At 41.3% G+C, this 23,721-nt stretch overlaps 1 protein-coding gene across 1 annotated transcript in view; it reads right to left on the bottom strand.

Annotated features, from left to right (window-relative positions):
• The window catches only part of LOC135084402 (serine/threonine-protein kinase MARK2-like), a 122,099-nt gene that overhangs the window by 16,499 nt on the left and 81,879 nt on the right, over positions 1-23,721 (bottom strand). The window contains exons 10-16 of the mRNA XM_063979178.1: positions 18,518-18,630; positions 17,292-17,376; positions 11,073-11,146; positions 10,606-10,662; positions 9,349-9,470; positions 3,591-3,712; positions 394-477 (exon numbers count right to left, since the gene is read on the bottom strand). Coding sequence (XP_063835248.1) covers positions 394-477; positions 3,591-3,712; positions 9,349-9,470; positions 10,606-10,662; positions 11,073-11,146; positions 17,292-17,376; positions 18,518-18,630 — 657 coding nt within the window. The remainder of the gene's footprint in view (positions 1-393; positions 478-3,590; positions 3,713-9,348; positions 9,471-10,605; positions 10,663-11,072; positions 11,147-17,291; positions 17,377-18,517; positions 18,631-23,721) is intronic.

The raw sequence follows: 23,721 nt of genomic DNA, 5'->3' as shown, positions 1-23,721 counted from the left end.
AAATGGTGTTTACGAATCAGTGACGTCGTAGCTTCTCGTTGCCACAAAAAATGGGAAAGTCGCATATGGGACAAATATGCCTTAGATCGCGAGCTCGATCCCCGTACAAATGAAACATTTCAGAGCATTGTCTGGGTGTTTTTTAAATGTTATGTAAAACATGTAATAGTCATAAGATGATAAGTAAACTTTACTTAGTTTGGGACTACATGGCAGTGTCCAAGAATATTTTTTTGATCTATGATGACAAATACCCTCATCATCATAATTTCAGCCATAGTACGTCCACTTCTGAACATAGGCCTCCCCCAATGATCGGTTGGCAGCGGCCTGCATTTAGCGCCTTACGCGACAAATACCCTATTCCAGTATAACCCCGTCGCGGCTCCGTACCTGAGTGGAAGGTGGACCGGGAGGGTACATTCCTGGGGAACACCATCTGGTTGTTGGGCAAGTCCCGCCGCGCGGCCGCCGTCGCACACGAGTTTAAGCCACGTTTTCACTAGAGGACATGTCGCGGAGATAAGTCGTCCGACATTCACCACAAAATATAACAGAAGACAAACTCCATACTAAACGCGCTCGAGCCACGCACACATAGACACCGCTCCTAGCAAGACTGTCTTGGACGAATGCGAGCGCGACGTGGCGCGACAGACGTTCGCCACACGTTCGCTGTGGTTCGCTTGAGTCACGCGCCGGTCAACCGCCTGTGATATTATTTTGTTTTGCGAAATTGACGAAAATGAGTGAACAGAAAAAGTCGTATTATAATTGTTCGGTATTTGGTTGCTTAAACTCATCATTAAATACCGAATTTTAATTTTTTAAATTACCAGTTGATTCGGGGAGGTAAGTAAGTTATTTATTTGAATTTCAATTGAAATTGAAAGCCAACTCAATCATTAGGAATATCGAATTGTTTTAGAGAGGTTTTAGGAATTATTGGATAACTAGCTTTTGCGCGCGGCTTCACCCGCGTGAAATTTAGTTTGTCACAGATCGTCATAAATTATAGCTTATATGACGTTATTCAGGGTTATAAACAATAATACTGTAAAGTTACATCAAAATCCGTTCAGTAGTTTTTGCGTGAAAGAGCAACAAACATCCAGACATCCAAACTTTCGCATTTATAATATTAGTTGGATAATAGTGTCAACCACTCAACTAAATACTACTTCCTTCTCGTGTATTTGTTTGCAAACTATTACTATAATAACGTACTAAATATAAATAAGTATACGTGGATATCTGTTATTGTCTTTCTTGCATAGTATTAAGAGTAACATTTTTCTATCATAACGAAATAAACACAACACATGACAAGACAACCCTGGCGCGACGGCCGAGCGTGCGAGCGAGAGAGGTATGCAAAGCGAGGTACATACATGAGTTTACCTTCTGTTATATTTTGTGCATTCACGTAGTTTGTCTCTGCAACTTTGTCCCTCGACACATGACTTGTTCACACTAGCCAGTAGTGAACAGTATGTCGCCCGAGGAGCGACACAAAGCGACACGCGTCCTCACTACTCAAAGGCTGTCGGGCGACTGTCGACTGTCGAGGGACACGAAGATCGCGCATGTCGACGCTCGCAGAGCATCGACAAGTGACAAGTCTCGCGACCCGTAGATGTCGCAAGCGACGTCGGGCGACATCGCGCGGGACACGTGAATAGGCTAGTTTCCTAAATAAAATTTTTTAGTCCATCAATTTTAATATAAAAAAATATTGGACACGAATATTTTTAATTGTCAATCAAACAAATAATTACAAAGTTATAGTGCGTTGAAGTTCCGCGCGACGTCACAAAGTGCTGCACTTTTACGCACTCACTGACGTCACGGGCGTTTTCTATAGAACTTTGGCACGGTTTATCTCTTTACATTTTCATTTGTTTTAAAAAGTGAAAAATACGTGTCGAGTAGTTTTTGATAAGCTAACTGACGGACTAATTAAAACTCTTTCTTTTTTACCCAGGAAACTTCCCTATTTCGTGTCGGGCGACAGTCGCGGGACAAATGTCTCCTAGTGAAAACGCGGCTTTAAGCTGCAAGTTTGGTTCCGTACCTGAGTGGAAGGTGGACCGGGAGGGCACATTCCTGGGGAACACCATCTGGTTGTTGGGCAAGTCCCGCCGCGCGGCCGCCGTCGCACTCGAGTTTAAGCCACGTTTTCACTAGGGGACATGTCGCGGAGATAAGTCGTCCGACATTCACGTAGTTTGTCTCTGCAACTTTGTCCCTCGACACATGACTTGTTCACACTAGCCAGTAGTGAACAGTATGTCGCCCGAGGAGCGACAAAGCGACACGCGTCCTCACTACTCAAAGGCTGTCGGGCGACTGTCGACTGTCGAGGGACACGAAGATCGCGCATGTCGACGCACGCAGAGCATCGACAAGTGACAAGTCTCGCGACTAGGGTTGCCAGGCGTCCGGCTTTAGCCGGACATGTTTGGCTTTTTAGGGACATGTCCGGCCTGTCCGGCTTTTTATTTGGTAAAGTCCGAGCCACAGAATCATTTATGAAGCGCACGCATCCATCAGAATGTTGGTTAGCAACCGATGATGATAGTACTCACCCATGAGCTGACATTAATTGCACGTGTCCGGCTTTTAGGGTAAAATGTCCGGCCAAATCAAGCACAAAGTCCGGCTTTTGTGATTTTGGACCTGGGAACTCTACTCGCGACCTGTAGATGTCGCAAGAGACGTCGGGCGACATCGCGCGGGACAAGAATTTCGTGTCGGGCGACAGAGTCGCGGGACAAATGTCTCTTAGTGAAAACGCGGCTTTAAGCTGCAAGTTTGGTTCCGTACCTGAGTGGAAGGTGGACCGGGAGGGCACATTCCTGGGGAACACCATCTGGTTATTGGGGAAGTCCCGCCGCGCGGCCGCCGTCGCACACGAGTTTAAGCCACGTTTTCACTAGGGGACATGTCGCGGAGATAAGTCGTCCGACAATCACGTAGTTTGTCTTTGCAACTTTGTCCCTCGACACATGACTTGTTCACACTAGCCAGTAGTGAACAGTATTTCGCCCGAGCAGCGACACAAAGCGACACGCGTCCTCACTACTCAAAGGCTTTCGGGCGACTGTCGACTGTCGAAGTATCGAGGGACACGAAGATCGCGCATGTCGACGCTCGCAGAGCATCGACAAGTGACAAGTCTCGCGACTAGGGTTGCCAGGCGTCCGGCTTTAGCCGGACATGTTTGGCTTTCTAGGGACATGTCCGGCCTGTCCGGCTTTTTATTTGGTAAAGTCCGAGCCACAGAATCATTTATGAAGCGCACGCATCCATCAGAATGTTGGTTAGCAACCGATGATGATAGTACTCACCCATGAGCTGACACTAATTGCACGTGTCCGGCTTTTAGGGTAAAATGTCCGGCCGAATCAAGCACAAAGTCCGGCTTTTGTGATTTTGGACCTGGGAACTCTACTCGCGACCTGTAGATGTCGCAAGAGACGTCGGGCGACATCGCGCGGGACACGTGAATTTCGTGTCGGGCGACAGAGTCGCCGGACAAATGTCTCCTAGTGAAAACGCGGCTTTAAGCTGCAAGTTTGGTTCCGTACCTGAGTGGAAGGTGGACCGGGAGGGCACATTCCTGGGGAACACCATCTGGTTGTTGGGGAAGTCCCGCCGCGCCGCCGCCGTCGCCGCCGCCGTCGCGCCCGTCGTCGTGCTCGAGTTTAAGCTGCAATCGCAACAGTTATTGTGAATACATCTTTATTGCACAGAAGAAATTACATATAGGAGGCAGTGTTCCGTGTTAAGCTTCAACCACACTAATGCAGGCAGATCGCCATTGCCGGCGCGATCACGGCGCGATCATAGGCCAATGACAGAATAGAATAGAATAGAAAGTTTCTTTACTTAAGTTATTTTGTTCATGGCTGTAGTAACCTACTTTTTACTCTTTGTTACATAATATTTGTCTAACTAAGCTACTATTTAATAATCAAAATTTCGCATAAGCTGTTTAATTAAATTACCTGTCAAAGCTGTATTAATTTTTAAAATCACTTATTTGTAAACCGATTGTTCTTGGGCGGGCTGCGCCCTTTTGCTCAACTGGCATCCGCAGAATACCAGTGGTCGTGACGTGCTCTCTGCCGTCACGGCTTATACTGAGCAGATGCCATTTTGGTGCATGTACCTTACTGTTTGGTTTTGTTATATCTATTTGTTATTTTATTTTTTACTTGCATCGAATAAATACTTTTCTTTCTTTCTTATTTATTTGTCTCAAAACAGGTTTCATTTACAGTTTATCACAGATACAAAAATCGCGCGGTAAAACAGGTCGCGGACTGGCTTGGTTGCGCGACCTGTCAGTATGATCCTATGCCTATGACATGATCGCGCCAGTGATGGCGATCTGCACGCGTTGGTGTGGTTAAAGCTTTAGAATTTCATGTGAAAATACGTGTTCATTGATCCATATCGACAAAACAATACATAGTAGATAGCATAAGGTAAACAGTAAACACTGTATCATCTAAAGGGCGACCGATCTTATAGGATTGCATCAGGCGATTTTATTAACAAACTGCTTTTTTTTCTTGTATGATGTATGTCACATTACGGCCGAATCGGAGGATTATTACACTTTGTGATTCACTTGGGTGAATAAAGTGGAGTTTTCAGTGTCCTCATATCACTTCGGAACCATAATAATATCACCCAAGTGAAATGATTCGACTGAAGTGGTCGTCACCTTTGTTCACCTAGGAATTAATTCACCCGGGTGAAAAGCGACTTTTTTAATTATGTTGTGGACTTTTATCACCACATTTATAATTTACTTTAAACTTGACATTGAAACATAGATGTTTTAAACTAAGTAACTATGAACTTATTATTTACTTTCTAACACATACAACAAATCTATCTACAACAATATATCGCTAACTAAGCTATCTAAAAATATAATACAAATTTATCTAGTCTAACAAAATAAAATTGCTACCATGTGGTCACTACCCACTACCTAATTTTACAAACTAAATCTACATACTGAGTGTAGTTGAATTCAAATTGTCGTACAGTCAGCGTCAAATAGTTCGTGACACCCAAAGTAGCCAAAAAGTTCGCAACACGTCTGTATTATTATTATATTATTATTATTGGTTTTGGGCCTTCATTTGCGCCAGCTCGACCAGGTTTGATCTATTGTGGCAGCCCTTGTCTTTAGAGTTCACTGCTTAGTCCCGTTGAGTCTATAAATTTCCAGATTCTTTGGAGCGTGATATCTGCTATCTCATCCGGGTGCATGATGTGTCGCCCGAGATGGATACTTCTTTTGCTCATAAGCGGGCCGCATGAGCAAAGAACATGCATGGCCGTTTCTTCTTCTGTGTGGCAGAATCTGCACAGAGTTTCCTCGGTCATGTTCATGTTTGATTTGTGTTTGTTTAGTTTGCAGTGGCCGGTTAGTATTCTAGTCACTGCACAGGCTTTGTATCTTTTGAACTTTAGCAGTTCCTTAGTCCACGTCTGTATTACAATTGGAATAAGGTTGTGTTGTCAACTTTTTGGCCACTTTGGATGTCACGGACTATTTGACGTTGAATGTACCACTAAATACACATAAAAAAGCCAATAAATAAAACCGGGCAAAACAAACGGACGTGTACAGAAAAATAAAAACTCAATTTTAAAATACAGCTCTTTATTTTTTTACAATAGCTTGCTCAAAGCATCGTGTGTCCTTAGACGTAGCGTAGCGCAGCGTATAACACCCTTCAATTAATTTATAAAAAAACCTAGAAAAACCAACAAAACATTAGATACACTAGCCAAGCGAAAATGAAAAGAAATGATAAGTGCGTTGTAATAAATAAAGGTGATTCCTCACTTAGAGCATTTGCTTGTACGGAACTATTCCCACCTCTCCTTCCCACCGCTGTAACTCCTGTGTAGCCAGGACCTACAGCTTGACCGCCAGTAAAAACCCAACCAGTGAAGGTCAAGTTGTCCCGGGGGAAAGTTAAACTGTCATTGGACCCGCAACAAAATTAATCAGAAGAATATAGGAGTTCGAAGTCAAGGTTCGCTATAATGCTCAGTTCGCCTCTTTCACTGATGTAATGCTCGAGCATTACAAAGCAGAGTCGATTCTGTAATGTTGCATTACAAGCGAATGCTCCAAATGAGGACACCTTGTGAATGATAATCTACATGAATAATTTTCCTTGCTGCAACTGCAGATGTGACTGGGATGCAAAATCCAAATTCAAACTTACCTTCCTTTACTCTAGAATAAAACCTCAAAGCTAACGAGCGTGCAAATGGCATTGCTTGACGTTGGATATGGGAGTTGTATCGAATGGGATAAATTTATACAGGAATAGAAGGGAATGTTGACATATTGTCTTTCAAATAGTAGTTAAGTGGTCAGTGACTGCGTGATAGTGTGGTTAGGAGACGTCCAATGGATAGCCAAAATCACCGCAGATGAAGCCGTAGCGTGATTCAGCGAACGTGGATTCAAGACGTGGTGAAGCGGTATTGAGCAAGATAAGATTACAATTGGTCGTGGTTAGGCGAAGTGGGGGCGTGGTTAGGCGAATTTGGGCGTGATTAGGCGAAGTAACGCTTATGAACTTTCATTATAGAATTTGGCTGTGGTTATGCGACCTGCGGCCAGAAATTGGTGGTTTATAGCGTGATTAAGAGAAGTTATCCAGCATTATAGTCAGCCGGCGCCGCGGCGATTGAGACCGAGGCGCTCTTGACATGCGTTGTAGGCGGAGCGTGACGTGATATAGCGAAGTTAAGCTACTTTATGTGAAATGGGCGTGGTTAGGCGAAAGTTGGGCTACTTTATCCGAAATGGGCGTGGTTAGGCGAAGTTGTAGGCTACTTTACGCGAAACAGGCGTGGTTAGGAAGGGATGGGGAAGGATTGACGTGCTCAGGCGAGTCTAGGCTTGCTTCGTCAGGCGTTTCACCTGGAGCGTGGCGCGGCGAGGTCCCGTGCCGACGCATGCGGTGTAGCATGGTCAGCGGGCGTGGCGTGACGTGATATAGCGAAGTTAGGCTACTTTATGCGAAATGAGTGTGCTTAGGTATATTTGGGCGTGGTTAGGCGAAATTGGAAAGGATTGACGTGCTCAGGCGAGTCTAGGCTTGCTTCGTCAGGCGTTTCACCTGGGGCGTGGCGCGGCGAGGTCCCGTGCCGACGCATGCGGTGTAGCATGGTCAGCTGGCGTGGCGTGACGTGATATAGCGAAGTTAGGCTACTTTAAGCGAAATGGGCGTGGTTAGGTATATTTGGGCGTGGTTGGTGAAATTGGGAAGGATTGACGTGCTCAGGCGAGTCTAGGCTTGTTGCTTCAGGCGTTTCACCTGGGGCGCGGCGCGGCGAGGTCCCGTGCCGACGCATGCGGTGTAGCATGGTCAGCGGGCGCGGCCAGCGGAACAGCACTCGCGCTTGATACCGAGGCGCTCTTGACGTGTGTCTTGGGCGCGGCGTGACGTGATATAGCAAAGTTAGGCTACTTTATCCGAAATGGGCGTGGTTAGGCGAAGTTGTAGGCTATTTTATGCGAAATGGGCGTGGTTAAGAAGGGATGGGGAAGGATTGTCGTGCTCAGGCGAGTCTAGGCTTGCTTCGTCAGGCGTTTCACCTGGGGCGCGGCGCGGCGAGGTCCCGTGCCGACGCATGCGGTGTAGCATGGTCAGCGGGCGTGGCGTGACGTGATATAGCGAAGTTAGGCTACTTTATGCGAAATGAGCGTGCTTAGGTATATTTGGGTGTGGTTAGGCGAAATTGGAAAGGATTGACGTGCTCAGGCGAGTCTAGGCTTGCTTCGTCAGGCGTTTCACCTGGGGCGTGGCGCGGCGAGGTCCCGTGCCGACGCATGCGGTGTAGCATGGTCAGCTGGCGCGGCCAGCGGCACGGCACTCGCGCTTGATACCGAGGCGCTCTTGACGTGTGTCTTGGGCGCGGCGCCGGCGCCGTTGGTGGCTCCGTTCTTCGGCTCCGCGGCGGTTGTAGCGCTGCGTTACCGTGCGGTTAGTATACCCCATGCTACTATGTTAGGTGTACTGTCGCGTTTAGGTTTTTTAATAGTATGATTTGTATTTTAGAGGAGCTTTCCAACATAGGAAACCCCAAATACTTGTAATGAAAAATGTGTAAAAGTTACCGAAATAAACTTTATTTATTTATTTAGAATTTTTGCTCTTATTGAGTAATCTAAAAAGTTTTCAAAAAAAATTTCAATTGAGCCCAGTGTGCATTATTACTGACCACACTGGTAATTAATCAAAACATTATCGTGAGCTTAAGAAATGATCATTTTCATCATTGAGTCATATGTGACCACATCAATTTAGTTAGTGAGCTTTTTTTTTAATCTCACATGGTCATGCTTCAAAAGTAAGTACGCGACAGTACAAAGATACAATATTATTACATAAAATACAATAAATATATAGTAATACATAAACTATATCAAATACTTTTCAAACCCTATAACATACCCAATATGTAACAAATAATCCGATACAATTTAGCAACTTACCTTCAATCCAAAGAAGTGAACACCTCTTCAAAAACAACATTATAGCCGATAGTGAAATCGGTTTCAATAATAGAAAATGTAAATAATACACAACTATGTTATTATGTGTTAAACTAATTCTTATTTTTTAAAGAAAAGACCAAACGTTATAAAACCGCAAAAATATGGTTTTTGAATAAAATACATAACATCAAACTTTTGTGTTACATAGACATCGAATATCGACATCAATTCAATTAGATTACGAACAATAAAAACCATTCTATCACACTAAGGTAACCAAATACACACAATTCTAAAACACGTTAGACTTCGTTAATTGGCCTTTTACGCCGTTGAAATAATTTAGCTTAAAGAGAACGACGAAGTCAACGAATGTTTACTTGATGTCGGAAGGAAATGGTCGTAGTAAAGTTCCTATTGAAATTTTGCAATAGTTCCTATCAATAAGGCCCGGTTTTTTGATTCGTAGTTAAAATAACTAATTGTTAAATTTTGCCACTAATGGTTAAATATGAACCAAACGTAAACAAATAGTTCAAAAATGTACTAAAAGTCAAGCTAACCATTGTTCGAAAAACATTTTTTTCTGATATTTATCCACTTGTCATTTGACATCTGTCAAATTTGATCATTGGTTATTTTAACTACGAATCAAAAAACCGGGCCTAAGTAAACTCGCCTTACTTAAATAATAGTACCTATCAATACAGTTTAAAGACTTTCTTGTCCCAATACCGACATCGTAGGTAGTTAGGCTTTATAAACAGTGTGTGTGTGTGTGTGTGTGTGTATATTACCTGGGCGCGTTGTGGGCGGGTTCCTTGGGCGGGTAGGCGGTGCGGTGGGCGGCGCCCGTGACGCTGCGCGTGCGCCCTTCGAGCTTGGGCGCCGCGCTCGTTGGCCGCCCTCCACTGGCCACCTGTAAGAAAGAAAGAAAGAAAGAAAGATACATTTATTACAATGGACATCACACAAATACAGGCAATTACATAGACATGACAGTGGCACATAATAATGGAACAAGAAAAAAAGTAAAAACAAGAGTAAACTGAGCAGTGCCACCCACCCACCAACAAGATGCCCACTGCAACGGGACCCCACTCAGCATATGCCGTGGCCCACGGTGACGAAGGCCACGGCGCTGGTTTTCAGTGTGCCCCATGCCGAGTGAGGGTCACGGACCATTGGTAAAATAAATAAAACAGTAAGCTGCATAATATTTTCTAAACATACATAAATAGTAATATTAAGACAAATACAAAACTTTTTAGCGCCAACTAATTATATCACTATTTTTAGCGCCTTTTTTGACATTTTTGTGCAACATAATTCAATTCTTACACTGCTCAACCCCAGGCCCGCAAAAGAATTTTAAGTGTAACAGTGTAGCTTGAAAAAAAAACACACCAAATTAAAAAATCAACAAACAAACAAACTTTAAGACCTCTCTGAAGTTAGCTGTCAAAAATGTAAGTGGCCCGTCTAGGGTTGCCAGGTCCAAAAACACAAAAGCCGGACTCTGTGCTTCGTTTGGCCGGACATTTTACCCTAAAAGCCGGACATGTGCCGGGGAGGGGGTTCAATGAGGGCTATCGTTTTAGCGCTCACCAGTTAGCGCCACTGTAGAGTAAGGTCCTGTCACTTGCTAGTAGCGAAGACAGTGGCGCCAACTTGTGAGCGCTAAAGTGGTAGGAGGACTATCGCATTTGCACTCATCAAGATGGCGCCACTGTAGAGTAAGGTCCTGTCACTTGCTAGTAGCGAAGACAGTGGCGCCAACTTGTGAGCGCTAAAGTGGTAGGAGGACTATCGCATTTGCACTCATCAAGATGGCGCCACTGTAGAGTAAGGTCCTGTCAATCGCCAGGGGTGCCAACTATAAAAACGATAGCCCTCATTAAGTGTCATAGGTAATAAAAATAAATAGGTTTAGATTCTAAAGGATAAGCGTACAGCGATGGCGATCAATGCATTTAAGTCTGATCGCCATCGCTGCGTGCCGACTGATCGCGTGTGATCGCGTTGGTTTGATTGAACCTTAAGGTTTAAGTTACCTGCATTTGGGCGATCCGTGCCGTATTCTCTTTGATAGAGGCTGAGTCGATTGTGTTCTGAAAATAAAATAAACAAGTTGAAAAATACATGCCGTTTTTTCTGTACGTCATCATCATCATCATTTCAGCCACAGGATAACAAGAACATATCCCTCCACCAATATTTTTATATTGGCTGATTGAAAGCTACCTACATTCAGCGTCTTCCGGTAGGTCATCTATCCATCTTGTGAGAAATTTATCAACTTATAAAAGTAATATTTTTAAGACGACCAGTAAGTAGTCATAAATGCCATTTCTGATCTAAACTGAATAAATCTTTTTGTTTTTTTATTTTATTTTGATTTCTATTTTTAGTTTTCTCAACCAAATGGTGAGCGCTATGAAGAAAATCTTTATTGAAGAAGTGTCTAAAAACTAAATTGAACACCTATTAAAATTAAATAAACTATAAATAAAATGCTTACCTGTCTTTTAAAATTGGACGTGGTCGTGGTAGACGTGGACGTGGTGTTATTGGCCGCACTGGTCGTCGTGCCCACTGCAAACCATAGACAAAACATTATAGCGCCACCACAATAAAGCCCGTATTCACAAACGATGCTTGCTTAAGTGAAGCAAAGCGAACGCACAGCGTTGAATTGAGCTCTGATTGGTTCCACGCGTACTGTGACACCTCATAGTAATGTTTGTGAATACGTGCGTAAATCACCTACAAACATAGGTATCAAATATTTGATAATAAACGCCTAAGTAAAGTTTTAGAAGCAGAATAGAAACGCTTTGAAGATGTACTTAGAAATCATGAACCAAGTTGTAGCGGAAAATTTTTGGTATCTTAAAAAACCTAGGTGAAATCCGATATTTTTAAACCAATATAGAACTATTTCGAATTGCCATTTCTTTTTTTAGATATCACACATTTTTTTTATAATGAAATTAATAAGATCCCAAGTTAGATTTAAAAATACATTGCTACGGCAAATTATGATGATTTTATTATCTTTAAGCAAAGCTTATGTATCCAAATGGAAGCGTTGATATGATCTGCCCCAACCAAAGTTTATAATGATAGACGTATACAATACAAAGACGTTAAACATTTTTAATTTGTTAATTATTTTTAATCTGGATTTTATTTTTACTTTCTTCTTACCGACAGTCGTGGAGTGGGATATATCGTCTGTCCATCGTCCACAAGAAATTGGGGATTTAATTTAAATTCTTAAATATTGGTACTTACCAAAGTTTAAGGCACATAACACCATAATTCGTTTGTAAATTAAAAAAAAAATGTTACCAATGCTCAATTATTATTTGTATCAACGTTATCCATCAATGTTATCCAAGTATGTAATGACATTAGTAACTTCTACACAGGTTTTTAAAAATTGTGACACATTCTAATTATTCATTGCAATACAAGGAATCATATTTGAATATATCACTTTATTATAAAGGATGGTGTCATGTACCCTAAAATTCTGATTTGCCCCCTGAGTCAAAACCCCTTCTTCCCCGGGTCAGAACCCCCGTCCCCCGGGCCAGAACCCCCGTCCCCCGGGCCAGAACCCCCGTCCCCCGGGCCAGAACCCCCGTCCCCCGGGCCAGCTTAGGTGAGAACACCCCTTTCTTAAGTCAGAACCCCCCTTTCTTAGGTCAGAACCCCCCTTTCTTAGGTCAGAACCACCCTTTCTTAAGTCAGAACCTCCCTTTCTTAGGTCAGAACCCCCCTTTTTAGGTCAGAACCCCCCTTCCTTAGGTCAGAACCCCCCTTCCCTGGGTCAGAATCTGGCTACGCTTAGTACCTTGCTTGCTGAGCACCTCTGCGCCGGAGGAGGCCCGCCGCGACTGCTGCGGCCGGGCCGTGGCCGACACGGACCGCTGCACGCCGCGGTGCGAAGGCGACCTACCCTACGCCTAGGAAGGGGAGTTCAAGGAGGGTTTCTTGAGTCAGAAATCCTTTTGGGTCAGAGACCCTCCTTCCCTAGGCCAAAATGCGTCCCTTGGCTCAGAATCTGGCCAGAATACTCCCCCTCCTTGATTCAGAAATCCCCCTGGGTCAAAAACCCCCTAATCTAGGCCAAAATTCCCCCCTAGCTCCAAATCTGGCTACGTCTTTTATCTTCTCCCCGGATCAGAACCCCCTTCCTTGGGTCAGAACCCCCCTTCCTTAGGTCAGAACCCCCCTTCCCCGGGTCAAAACCCCCTACCCCCGGGTCAGAACCCCCCCTTCCTTTATCCTAGTCTTGGTACCTTGCTTGCTGAGCACCTCTGCGCCGGAGGAGGCCCGCCGCGACTGCTGCGGCCGGGCCGTGGCCGACACGGACCGCTGCACGCCGCGGTGCGAAGGCGACCCGCCGCCGCCGCTCGCACCGTCCCGCCCTACGACCACACGGGTCAGCCACGATCGCGGATCACAACGAACCGACGCGTGTATACGAGCGCGATAACGGCTAAACTTTTATGGAACTATAGTCTGGTCCGCGAGCATAATTTTGTCCAATGACCCCAAGCTACCCATCCTTATCGCTCGCGCGTAATTATGTTGCTGTCGCGTTCGCACACTCACTGCGGGCGCCCGTCACACAGTCGCGACAGCAATATAATTACGCGCGAGCGATAAGGATGGGTAGCTTGGGGTCATTGGACAAAATTCTACGTGCTCACAGACCGGGCTTTACACGAGGCGACCGATATGGAACGAGTTTGTTATTTCGAGTAGATACTAAGGTCCCGATAGATTTTTATAGAACGACCGAGGCGATCAAAACGTAACGAGTTTGGATATAATATCGAGTACCGATATGGTCGTTTGATCTCGAGTGTATACTGAGGTCTCGATAGTCATGTAACTACACCATGGGGAAACAATGCGGTATCGATAGCTACCCCTTTATTAAAGAGGCGACTGAAATGACACCAGTTTTCAAAGGCAACCTATATTTTTCGCACGACCGGTGTAGACACTCTGCTCTAGTTGTCTTTTCCATAAGCTGTCGCGAAATATAGTGTAAGTAGACTTAAGTTGATCATTTGAGATTACTAAGTAGCATCGCAGTTTGCGTCGCTTATTCAGTTTCGCTTTCGCTTCGTTGCTTCGTTGTCTTCGACTTTTCTTAAGCCTTAGTTCGCCCGACGGTCAAATAACAATAGAGAATTCGATTTTGCGAACAGCACGGCAATATTGCCCCTTCTACTAATATAAATAAGACTCAAGGTAGCTAACAGAGAATAGCGATCGCAAACCCTTTTGCAACGTTATTCCAAAATAATTTTCATCCGCGTTGAAGTATTTTTAAAATACTTCAAGTGGTGGTTAAAAAATATTTATTTATTATGATGGTATTATTCAAATTACTTTGTTAATAAATCCTCCATGTAATAAAGCATATTTATGATGATTTCAAATGTTCAAGCTGGACAGTACTTCTCCCAATAGCGTAATATTATTGCGCATCTAGTCTACGTATATGAACACCACACAGTCGCCCCACGAATTAAAACTCCCTTTGCGTTGATAACGTCCTACTTGAGTATTTTTATTTAAAGTTCCACCCATAAATTTTACTGAAAAACAACTGATATCAGTTTCTTTCCTTTCATTGAAAATGGAAAATACTAACCCTGGGTTGCACCATCTCACATTAACTATAACAAACGTCAAAAGTCTGTCAAACTCCATACAAAAACATCGGTTATAGTTACGGTTAAAGTTAATGTGATGCAAAGAGCCAAAAACAAGTTAATTTAATTATTTGTTATTTTCCTAAGATTGTTAAGATAATTTTGAAAAAATAAATAATGAGCCCACTTATTTTGACAGAAGTCATTTTGATAGAGCAAGCTTTTTATTTCGAAAAGAAATATTATATTATGGCCCTTTGATTCAACCCTTCAGATGATAGTGGTTGTATTATTGCTGCCATATTTTTAAATTAGGTACTAAATGAAAAAAATAACTGATCTAATGTTAACTCAATTCAAAGTGTAGTTTGTTGACCGCTCAAAGGGTTAAAAAATCGTCAAAAAAAATCAAAACCAAGGTGAACTTTAAATTCAAATACCCAAGTAGACCATCAGTATAACGAGCACAAGCGGGGCACGAAGCAAGCGTCCCGACGGCCGTAGCTCACGACACGATTCGTTGTGATCGACGCGACGCGACGTCCAAGCACACAGGTAGATGTGAGGTTAATGGATGATAGAGGAGACTGGATCAATGTTGTTTATTTTAGGTGTAATACAAAGAAAAGAGGGCGCTACTAGTATATTTAATGAGGCAAAAACTGCACTAGATCAATAAATTATTTCTGTTATACGAACATCAAAAACACGGCCTTTGGTTGGCTAAATTACATATATTAGTATAACAGCATAGTTTGAGCTCAAAACATCGCCACAAATTGATGTTGCGATTTATAGTTGGACAACACTGAAGTGATCCAGATGACATTGACAGGAGGGCATTAACAACACTGGGTTGTTAGTTCTGATTTTTGCCACTTGACGTTTCAGAATCGTTGTACTATGCCGATAACTTTGCTGGAGTATTAAACACATAAATAGGGAAATGTAGACAATCCTACACCTTATAGATAAGCAAGAAAATATCTTGCATTTAAATCAAATCAAATCAAATCAAATCAAATCAAATCACTTTATTTTAATTTAATAAAATAATTAATTTCATAAAAAATCAATCCAGTCCCCCACATATTTCATACAACCTCAATGATACTTAATCTATATTAATCGCTACCTCAGGACATACGGTGATGAGATGGCGCACAGTTAGAAGCCAAGCGTTGTCCGTTGATGATGATTAAGTCACTCCATCATAAAATGATGATCTTATAGCTAGATCCCTTTTGAAGATGTATTTCAATCATCATGATTCTACCACTACTCTAAACCATAATATGAAACTACATATTTGATGATTATTTTTGGGAATTCCTACTATATCAAGCAATTTGAAAATGATGTGACTAAAACGTTTTTAATATTATTAATATTAAATTGATTGCTAATGCAGTGAAATCTAAATGAAATCATTTTCGCCTAGATTTTTTTAGATTTGTAATCAATTGACAGAAAAACAATGATGTGGCAATATATCAATTTTATTTTATTTTAATAAACTTAAAGCACGAATTTTCATTGCTTTTATGCCAAATTGAGATTGTTAATAATGCATCTGATGATAGTAAGTTACTACAAAAAAAAACATAATATAGGTCTGGTATAATACCAGACCAATAATTGGCTACATGACACCATTGAAAAATATAGAAATAATTGTAAGTAATAACACACAAAAAAGACATTTTGTTGTTAGTAGGTGGTGTCATGTATCCTAAAAATAAGCTATGTGATTCCTTGAGAACAGGATAAAAACTAGCTAATGATAAGTAAGCATGATTTATGTATGCAGTAATAGTGAAGTGTATCTTTGCAAATAAATAATGCGTTCGTGTCGTTGTGTCGCAACTTTAAAAAGCATTATTTTTTTGCAAAGGTTTTGTATTGTGTAAGTGTGTTGAGCAAATCACAAATTTCAATTTCAATAATTACAATTACTTTTGAGTGAGAATTCTGAATGTATTATGGTTTTAAACTTGAGTAAGTCAAATCTAATTAATATTGGACCACACTACTTTAGAAAGTTTGTTTGTGGACATTTTCTGGCGTTCAGTGTTGCCTCTTGATTTAAAATAACTTCAAAAAATAATAAACATTTTGGAGGTGTAAATAGGGATGATGACTGGGTAATGAAATCGAAATTGTATTTAGTCCGTCAGACAGATAATAAAACAATTTTGGACACATATTATTGAATTTGTCTCATAATCGAATAATTACAGTATTATATTGAGTTGAATGTCGCGTGACGTCACTTTTGAGTAAAACATCTACTCAAGCGTTACGTAACGCGCCATTTCAACTCGATGTAGCACTGTTATTATTAAATTATGAATGAAAATAAAAAATATGAGTATAATATTTTCTAATTATCTGTCTGACGGACAAATAATTGAAATTTTGTCATCTAGCCTAATGAGTCAAGTATCCGGTGTTTTATTTGTGAGAATAGATTTACCGGCCTCTAACATAATGTATGAGTGTGTACATTATTGTGTAATATGTTCGTGTGTAATGTGTTCGTGTGTATTATGTTCGTGTGTAATGTATTCATGTGTATTGTGTTCGTGTGTAATGTATTCATGTGTATTGTGTCCGTGTGTAATGTATTCATGTGTATTGTGTTCGTGTGTATTGTGTTCGTGTGTAATGTGTTCGTGTGTAATGTGTTCTTGTGTCATGTATTCATGTGTATTGTGTTCGTGTGTAATGTATCCGTGTGTATTGAGTTCATGTGTAATGTATCCGTGTGTATTGTGTTCGTGTGTAATGTGTTCGTGTGTAATGTATTCATGTGTATTGTGTTCGTGTGTAATGTGTTCGTGTGTAATATATGCATGTGTATTGTGTTCGTGTGTAGTGTGTTCGTGTGTAATGTGTTCGTGTGTAATGTATCCGTGTGTATTGTGTTCGTGTGTAATGTATTCATGTGTATTGTATTCGGGTCTAATGTATCCGTGTGTAATATGTTCGTGTGTAATGTGTTCGTGTGTATTGTGTTCGTGTGTAATGTGTTCGTGTGTGTCTGTGTTTATTCTCACCTGCGCTGGGCGGTGGCGCGTGCGGCGGCGCGGCAGCGGTGCGCAGCGACAGCGACGAGCCCGACCGGCTTCCGTCCGACTCCGGCTGGGACAATGCATACATTAGATAAGCCTGTCGCGAACACACTTCCACAGGTGAAGCTGTGGATCCTTGTGTATTTGGAATAAGTTCTACTTTGCAACAAACCCGACTCCGGCTGGGACGTATAGATCGTGTCATCCACGAAGACGCGCCGCACGTAATCTCTTTGACGGAGATTTCAGTCACTGTACATACAATATTCTGTGTTCGTGTAAGGCTGCCCTTCAGGGCTACTCTGATTTGTTTTAATTTCTTTATTAATACAGCATTCCGCTAATCCATCATCATCAATGTGTTTCTATGGAGACGTTATCCATAGACATGACAGTATCCATGAGTGCACACGCGCACTACAATAATGCCTTAAGGATTGCTCGGATCAAACTCCCTGCACCCCGCGCGACCGAGACCTAACATTGGTGGGGCGCGTCCGAGTGGATGAAACGATCTATACATTAGATAAGTCTGTAGGCGAATATCGAAATAGATATGCTACCCTCATAGCACTTAACTTAGTAGGTCGTGAAGCGGTATGATAGGAACAATTCCCATCAATGTTTCCTATCGATCTATTTGTAATGTGACATGCAATAAACAATTTGAATTTATATGTAGGATGAGTTGTGACTCCATATACGTCTGAAGTCTCGCTGAAGTTTGACGTGACAGAATTACCGTTGAAATCTACTCATTCAAGCACTATGACTGTAGTTATGTAGCAACTTCTTAGAAGAAAAAGTCTACTTATTTTACCTTCCTTATTTTTTTTATCGTTATACACTAAAACTTAAGTATAAATTCCCCCGCTAAAGCCCGGTCTCCGAGCACGTAGAATTTTGTCCAATGACCCCAAGCTATATCCTTATCACTCGCGCGTAATTGTATTGCTGTCGCGACTGTGCGACGGGCGCCCGCAGTGAGTGTGCGAGCGCGACAGCAACATAATTACGCGCGAGCGATAAGGATGGGTAGCTTGTGGGGTCACTGGACGAAATTCTACGTACTCGGCGACCGGGCTTTAGCGAGTACTCGATCTCTTGCCGGTTGCAGCGAGGCGAGCCATTTTATGACGGTCAAGCTGTAGATCCTGGCTACACAGGAGTTGCAGCGGTGGGAACGAGAGGTGGGAATATTTAATACTCACATCCGTGCTCTTCCTGCCGAGCAGTAGGTACGTAGCGAACACGTCGTCATACTTGGCCTCGGCTAGCGAGTACTCGATCTCTTGCCGGTTGTAGCCGAGGCACACCAGCGCCTCTGAGGGTGGGAAAACGAACTTTTATTAATAGATCTTTGGAGATCGGTCTTAACCTAGGCGCAGACCATTGATTTTTCGTCGGCCGATAGTTTAGTCGGGCAGTTAATCAGTATGGGCATGTATGGAAGTGCGCACACTACACCGATTTGATTTGGCCGATTCTTCATACAATTTAAAATCGGGCACAACTATCGGCCAACTAAAAATCGGTGGTCTGCGCCTAGTCTTAGTTATGAATACTGAAACTGATGTCATTTTTTCGAGTAAAATATCATTCGAGGTTTACGATAAAAAACGATATAATATTTCGCATTTCGTCGCGGCATTTCATAGACAATTAACATGACTTTTGGCAAAGGTTATGGTAACACAAACATAACAGTTTCAGTATTCATTCGCTAGTTACATTAGACGTTCAGGAGAAACAAAGAAAACTAAAATACATTGAGTTACATCATTTAAATTACTATAAGAGTGCAAATTGGAAAAAATTAGACTTAAATTTTTTAACCAATAAAATGTCATAATCAGTTTTAACTCTAAAAAATATTGAACGATGTAAATCAATTCATTAGGACTATATTGAACACCTATTTGTATAAAACCTATATATTGACGGGACTACATAATCATCATGCTAAAATAATAAATTGAGAAAACAGCATAGATATAAAAGACAAAATTATATTTCGTAAAAGCATACCATTTCATGCGTGCAAATAATATAAATTGTAAAAAAAAAAACATTAAAAAAGCTACGATTTATAAAACGAAACCTAAAATAGCATAATTCTGTCTTATCGAAGTTCTTTTCTTTGAATTAAAGTTTAGAAGCTTTTGCATTATGACTTTATTCATATCAAATCAAGCTGACATAACATAACTCGATATTTACAAGATTTATACAGTCAATTTATATCACTTATACTTCTTAAATTATTTGTTATTTAAATTATTTATTACAAGTAACTATATTCCTCATTTATGACAAACAACAAGACAGAATTCTGTATATTTATACACATTTACTAACACGTATACGAAACTATACAAACATTCGCGGACTCAATAGTCACGTACCAACTTGCGCTGTGCCGAAATCAATTGATCGAAGTTCGCATGGAAGGGAAAAATATTATAAGATTTATATGTTCTATATAAATTTAGGATAACTAGCAATGTATAATTTATGTAAGTTAGTTTAGCTGTGAGATAATACTTGTCGTTAGCGTGTACTTTTCAATGGGATTGACTTTGCTGGAGTTAATTTTTATAGCGTTGCAACTTTAATTCAATATTTGAAGGAACTTTTGCACTCTCTATTGTAAATTTTGACAAGATTGTTTTTGCAAATATATTTTACGTGAAATTATCTTTATGGCATTTCTAAGTAAAGGTCTCAGCTTGTTAATGTCACGTTTCTGACGAGTAATTTTATCAAAATTAAAACAAAATGACATGAACAAACTTTAAATGACAAATATAAATCATACCTCGTTTAAGGTAGCTCAGCTCACTAGTCACCTTCCAACTCAGGAACTAGTCGCGACCAGTCATAATATCCACTAGTTACTTACCTGAGACCACCTTAAGGCTTGGTATTTCTGCTAAAGTAGGTATTTCGCGCTGTCAAAATCTGCGCGCGCAATACTTCGCCGAAGACAGCGCGCCAAAGAGCTCTCGCGGCTACACAGTATAGAAATACGCAGTTTGGAAATACGCAGTTGGTTAGGTTAGGTTGACTTCCTTCCGTTCAAGCGTCACACTCACAGCACTTTCTTATACAAATCATATCCAAGTGATACAAATTAAAACAACTTTCAAAATTTTTGGGAATATATTTTAGAATCGAATAAATATAGAATATAACTGCCAAAGTAAACACGGTTCAAAGAGGCGTGGCGTCACCCGACCCTCCGGAAGTTCCGCGCCGGCTAAAAGAATTTCAAGATTACGTCACCCGACCTATCGGTAGATCCTCGGGAGCTTGAGCGATTGGAAAAACATTTTATGATCAGTTACTCGTAGTAGCGATTATTTAGAGCTTGGATAATAAATTATAGTTGTTGCAATTCACAAAACTTTACATGTGGTTAATTACATTAATCAGTACACGCATCAATTTTGTTCAGTCTTTATGTTTATTAATAAATAAAAATATCATACTAAAATTGCATACATATTTGTTTGTATTGGTCTGGGTGTTTTCTTTCCATAATTTATGTATAACGTATGTACGGGGCTCTGTATCGAAAATCACTATGAGCAATAAGCATCACACACGGTTACCTGGAGTGCATTACCGCAGCAAAAAGCTTGCCATCTTAAATGAACGGTATAATATCGAGGTTTCGTCAGTACAGTTGCGAACAAAGGTGTTTGTGTAGTGTAGTTGAGTTGAGAGGTCAGATTATTGAAATAATAAAACGAACATTTTATTTTTTAAATACATTTTAAAAATAATGTACATTACAGATAACAATGAGAGGATGACATTGCAAGGTGATGCCAGTCCAGTCTTAAATCCGTTGATATATGCTGCATCTGCCATGTTTTTGGCTAAAAGATTCTTCTATCTTGCAGTTTAGACTTTTATTACAGACCTCAGACAGTATTTTTGGAAAACTTTTACGCATGGTGGAGGAAGGGACGCTCTAGAGACTCAAGTCTAGAAGGAGTCACATGAACTCCAAGTTTTAAATCCGTTGACATCTGCTGCATCTGCCATCTTTTTGGCTAGAAGATTCTTCTATCTTGCAGCTTAGACCTTTAGCTACAGACCTTAGACAGTATTTTTGTGAAAATTCCTACACATGGTGGAGGAAGGGACGCTCTAGACACTCAAGTCTACAAGGAGTCACATGAACTCCAGTTTTAAATCCGTTGACATCTGCTGCATCTGCCATGTTTTTGGCTAAAAGATTCTTCTATCTTGCAGTTTAGACTTTTATTACAGACCTCAGACAGTATTTTTGGAAAACTTTTACGCATGGTGGAGGAAGGGACGCTCTAGACACTCAAGTCTACAAGGAGTCACATCATCTCCAGTTTTAAATCTGTTGACATCTGCTGCATCTGCCATCTTTTTGGTTAGAAGATTCTTCCATCTTGCAGCGTAGATCTTTAGCTACAGACCTTAGACAGTATTTTTGTGAAAATTCCTACACATGGTGGAGGAAGGGACGCTCTAGACACTCAAGTCTACAAGGAGTCACATGAACTCCAGTTTTAAATCCGTTGACATCTGCTGCATCTGCCATCTTTTTGGCTAGAAGATTCTTTTATCTTGCAGCTTAGACCTTTAGCTACAGACCTTAGACAGTATTTTTGTGAAAATTCTTACGCATGGTGGAGGAAGGGACGCTCTAGAGACTCAAGTCTACAAGGAGTCATATGAACTCCAGCTTTAAATCCGTTGACATCTGCTGCATCTGCCATCTTTTTGGCTAGAAGATTCTTCTATCTTACAGCTTAGACCTTAAGCTACAGACCTTAGACAGTATTTTTTATTATTTATTTGTGTCAGTGTGCTCTTCTAAAGAGTGTAAGACGATTGTATGTAGGTACTATTAAAATGTAATTTTAACTCATTGGTTTTGTCTCATATTTGAGGAATGTACTATGTAGTAGTAGAGTCTTCGTTTAAAAGGATGCGAACGATTTAAATTTCAATAGGTAGACAAAATTGAATTGAATTTAAGCTTTCTCCAGTAACACTGATATTATTATACTGTGACTCATCAAAGTCATCATTGTCAAAAATATTGACAAATCGCGAACTGTCACGACCAAAAAACTGACACGCGTCCGTCCTCCGTAAGCGCCACCGCGCGACTGATTGAGATTGTCCAAGCCGTCATGGACGATTTTTTCCACATTTTTTAACATAGTAACTAAATAAGACGCAATATAAAAATTTCATCCGTTAAAAGCCCTCAAGTTATTTCTGAAATTTAGTTTAGTAAAAGATTTAGAATCTAAAATCGCTTATTTTAAAAATAAAACCATAAATAGAAAACGAATAGAGGTAACTTTGGGAATTTATTCTATCGAGTCAACTTCATCAAATCGTGTTTCCATCCGTTAATAGCCCTAGAAAATATCCTCAACTATGCCCAATAAAAATCTTAGCCTTTAATTTTACTGTTTAGTACCTCAAAAATGAAAAATGAAAACCTCATTTTCGCCATTTTCTCTGCTACCCGGCCTTAAGCTTCAACCACACCAACGCGTGCAGATCACCATCGCGCGATCATAGGCCAATGACAGGTCGCGCGACCCATGACAGGTCGCGCGACCCAAGACAGTCCGCGCGACCCATGACAGTCCGCGCGACCCGTGACAGGTCGCGCGACCCGTGACAGTCCGCGCGACCCATGACAGTCCGCGCGACCCATGACAGTCCGCGCGACCCATGACAGTCCGCGCGACCCATGACAGTCCGCGCGACCCATGACAGTCCGCGCGACCCATGACAGTCCGCGCGACCCATGACAGTCCGCGCGACCTGTCATTGGCCTATGATCGCGCTAGCGATGGCGATCTGCACGCGTAGGCCAGCCATTTGGTAGTTTTACCTGGAAAGTTTTCCGGGAGTAATGAAAATTGGCATTTATACAGGGTGTTGATTTCAATCCATATTTATTTAGGTGATCTATTATGACTTGTATAAGTACGCATTATCCACCAAAAAAAAATACAAAAGAATTTTTAGTGAATATTTTCCGTGCTAAATCAACTGTACTGTGGCTCGCAATACTGTAATAGTTTACACTGCGGCACCATTGAGCTATGCGGATCGCTCGCTTATCATGTCGGATAGCCTACTGAAGGAAGCCACGTAAAGCAGGAAGTGTAATATTTTTCTTTGACTAACTAAAGTTAAAGTTCGTTTTAAATTTTTTTCGAAGTCAATTTTTTACTGATTCGTGGTCAGAATAAGCTACTTAATCAACTCCCTAAATATGGCGAGTATTGAAATCAACACCCAGTAAGATTTCGGTGTGCTTTTTACGAATTTCCACTTTGCGACCTCGTATGGTTGCCGCTCGTAAATTCGTAAAGAGCACATCGAAATCTATATATCATAT

Source organism: Ostrinia nubilalis, chromosome 26, assembly GCF_963855985.1.
Source record: "Ostrinia nubilalis chromosome 26, ilOstNubi1.1, whole genome shotgun sequence".
Classification (NCBI taxonomy): Eukaryota; Metazoa; Arthropoda; class Insecta; order Lepidoptera; family Crambidae; genus Ostrinia; species Ostrinia nubilalis.
The sequence above is the reverse complement of the archived record's forward strand: the minus strand, read 5'-3'. Positions and strand labels throughout refer to the sequence as shown.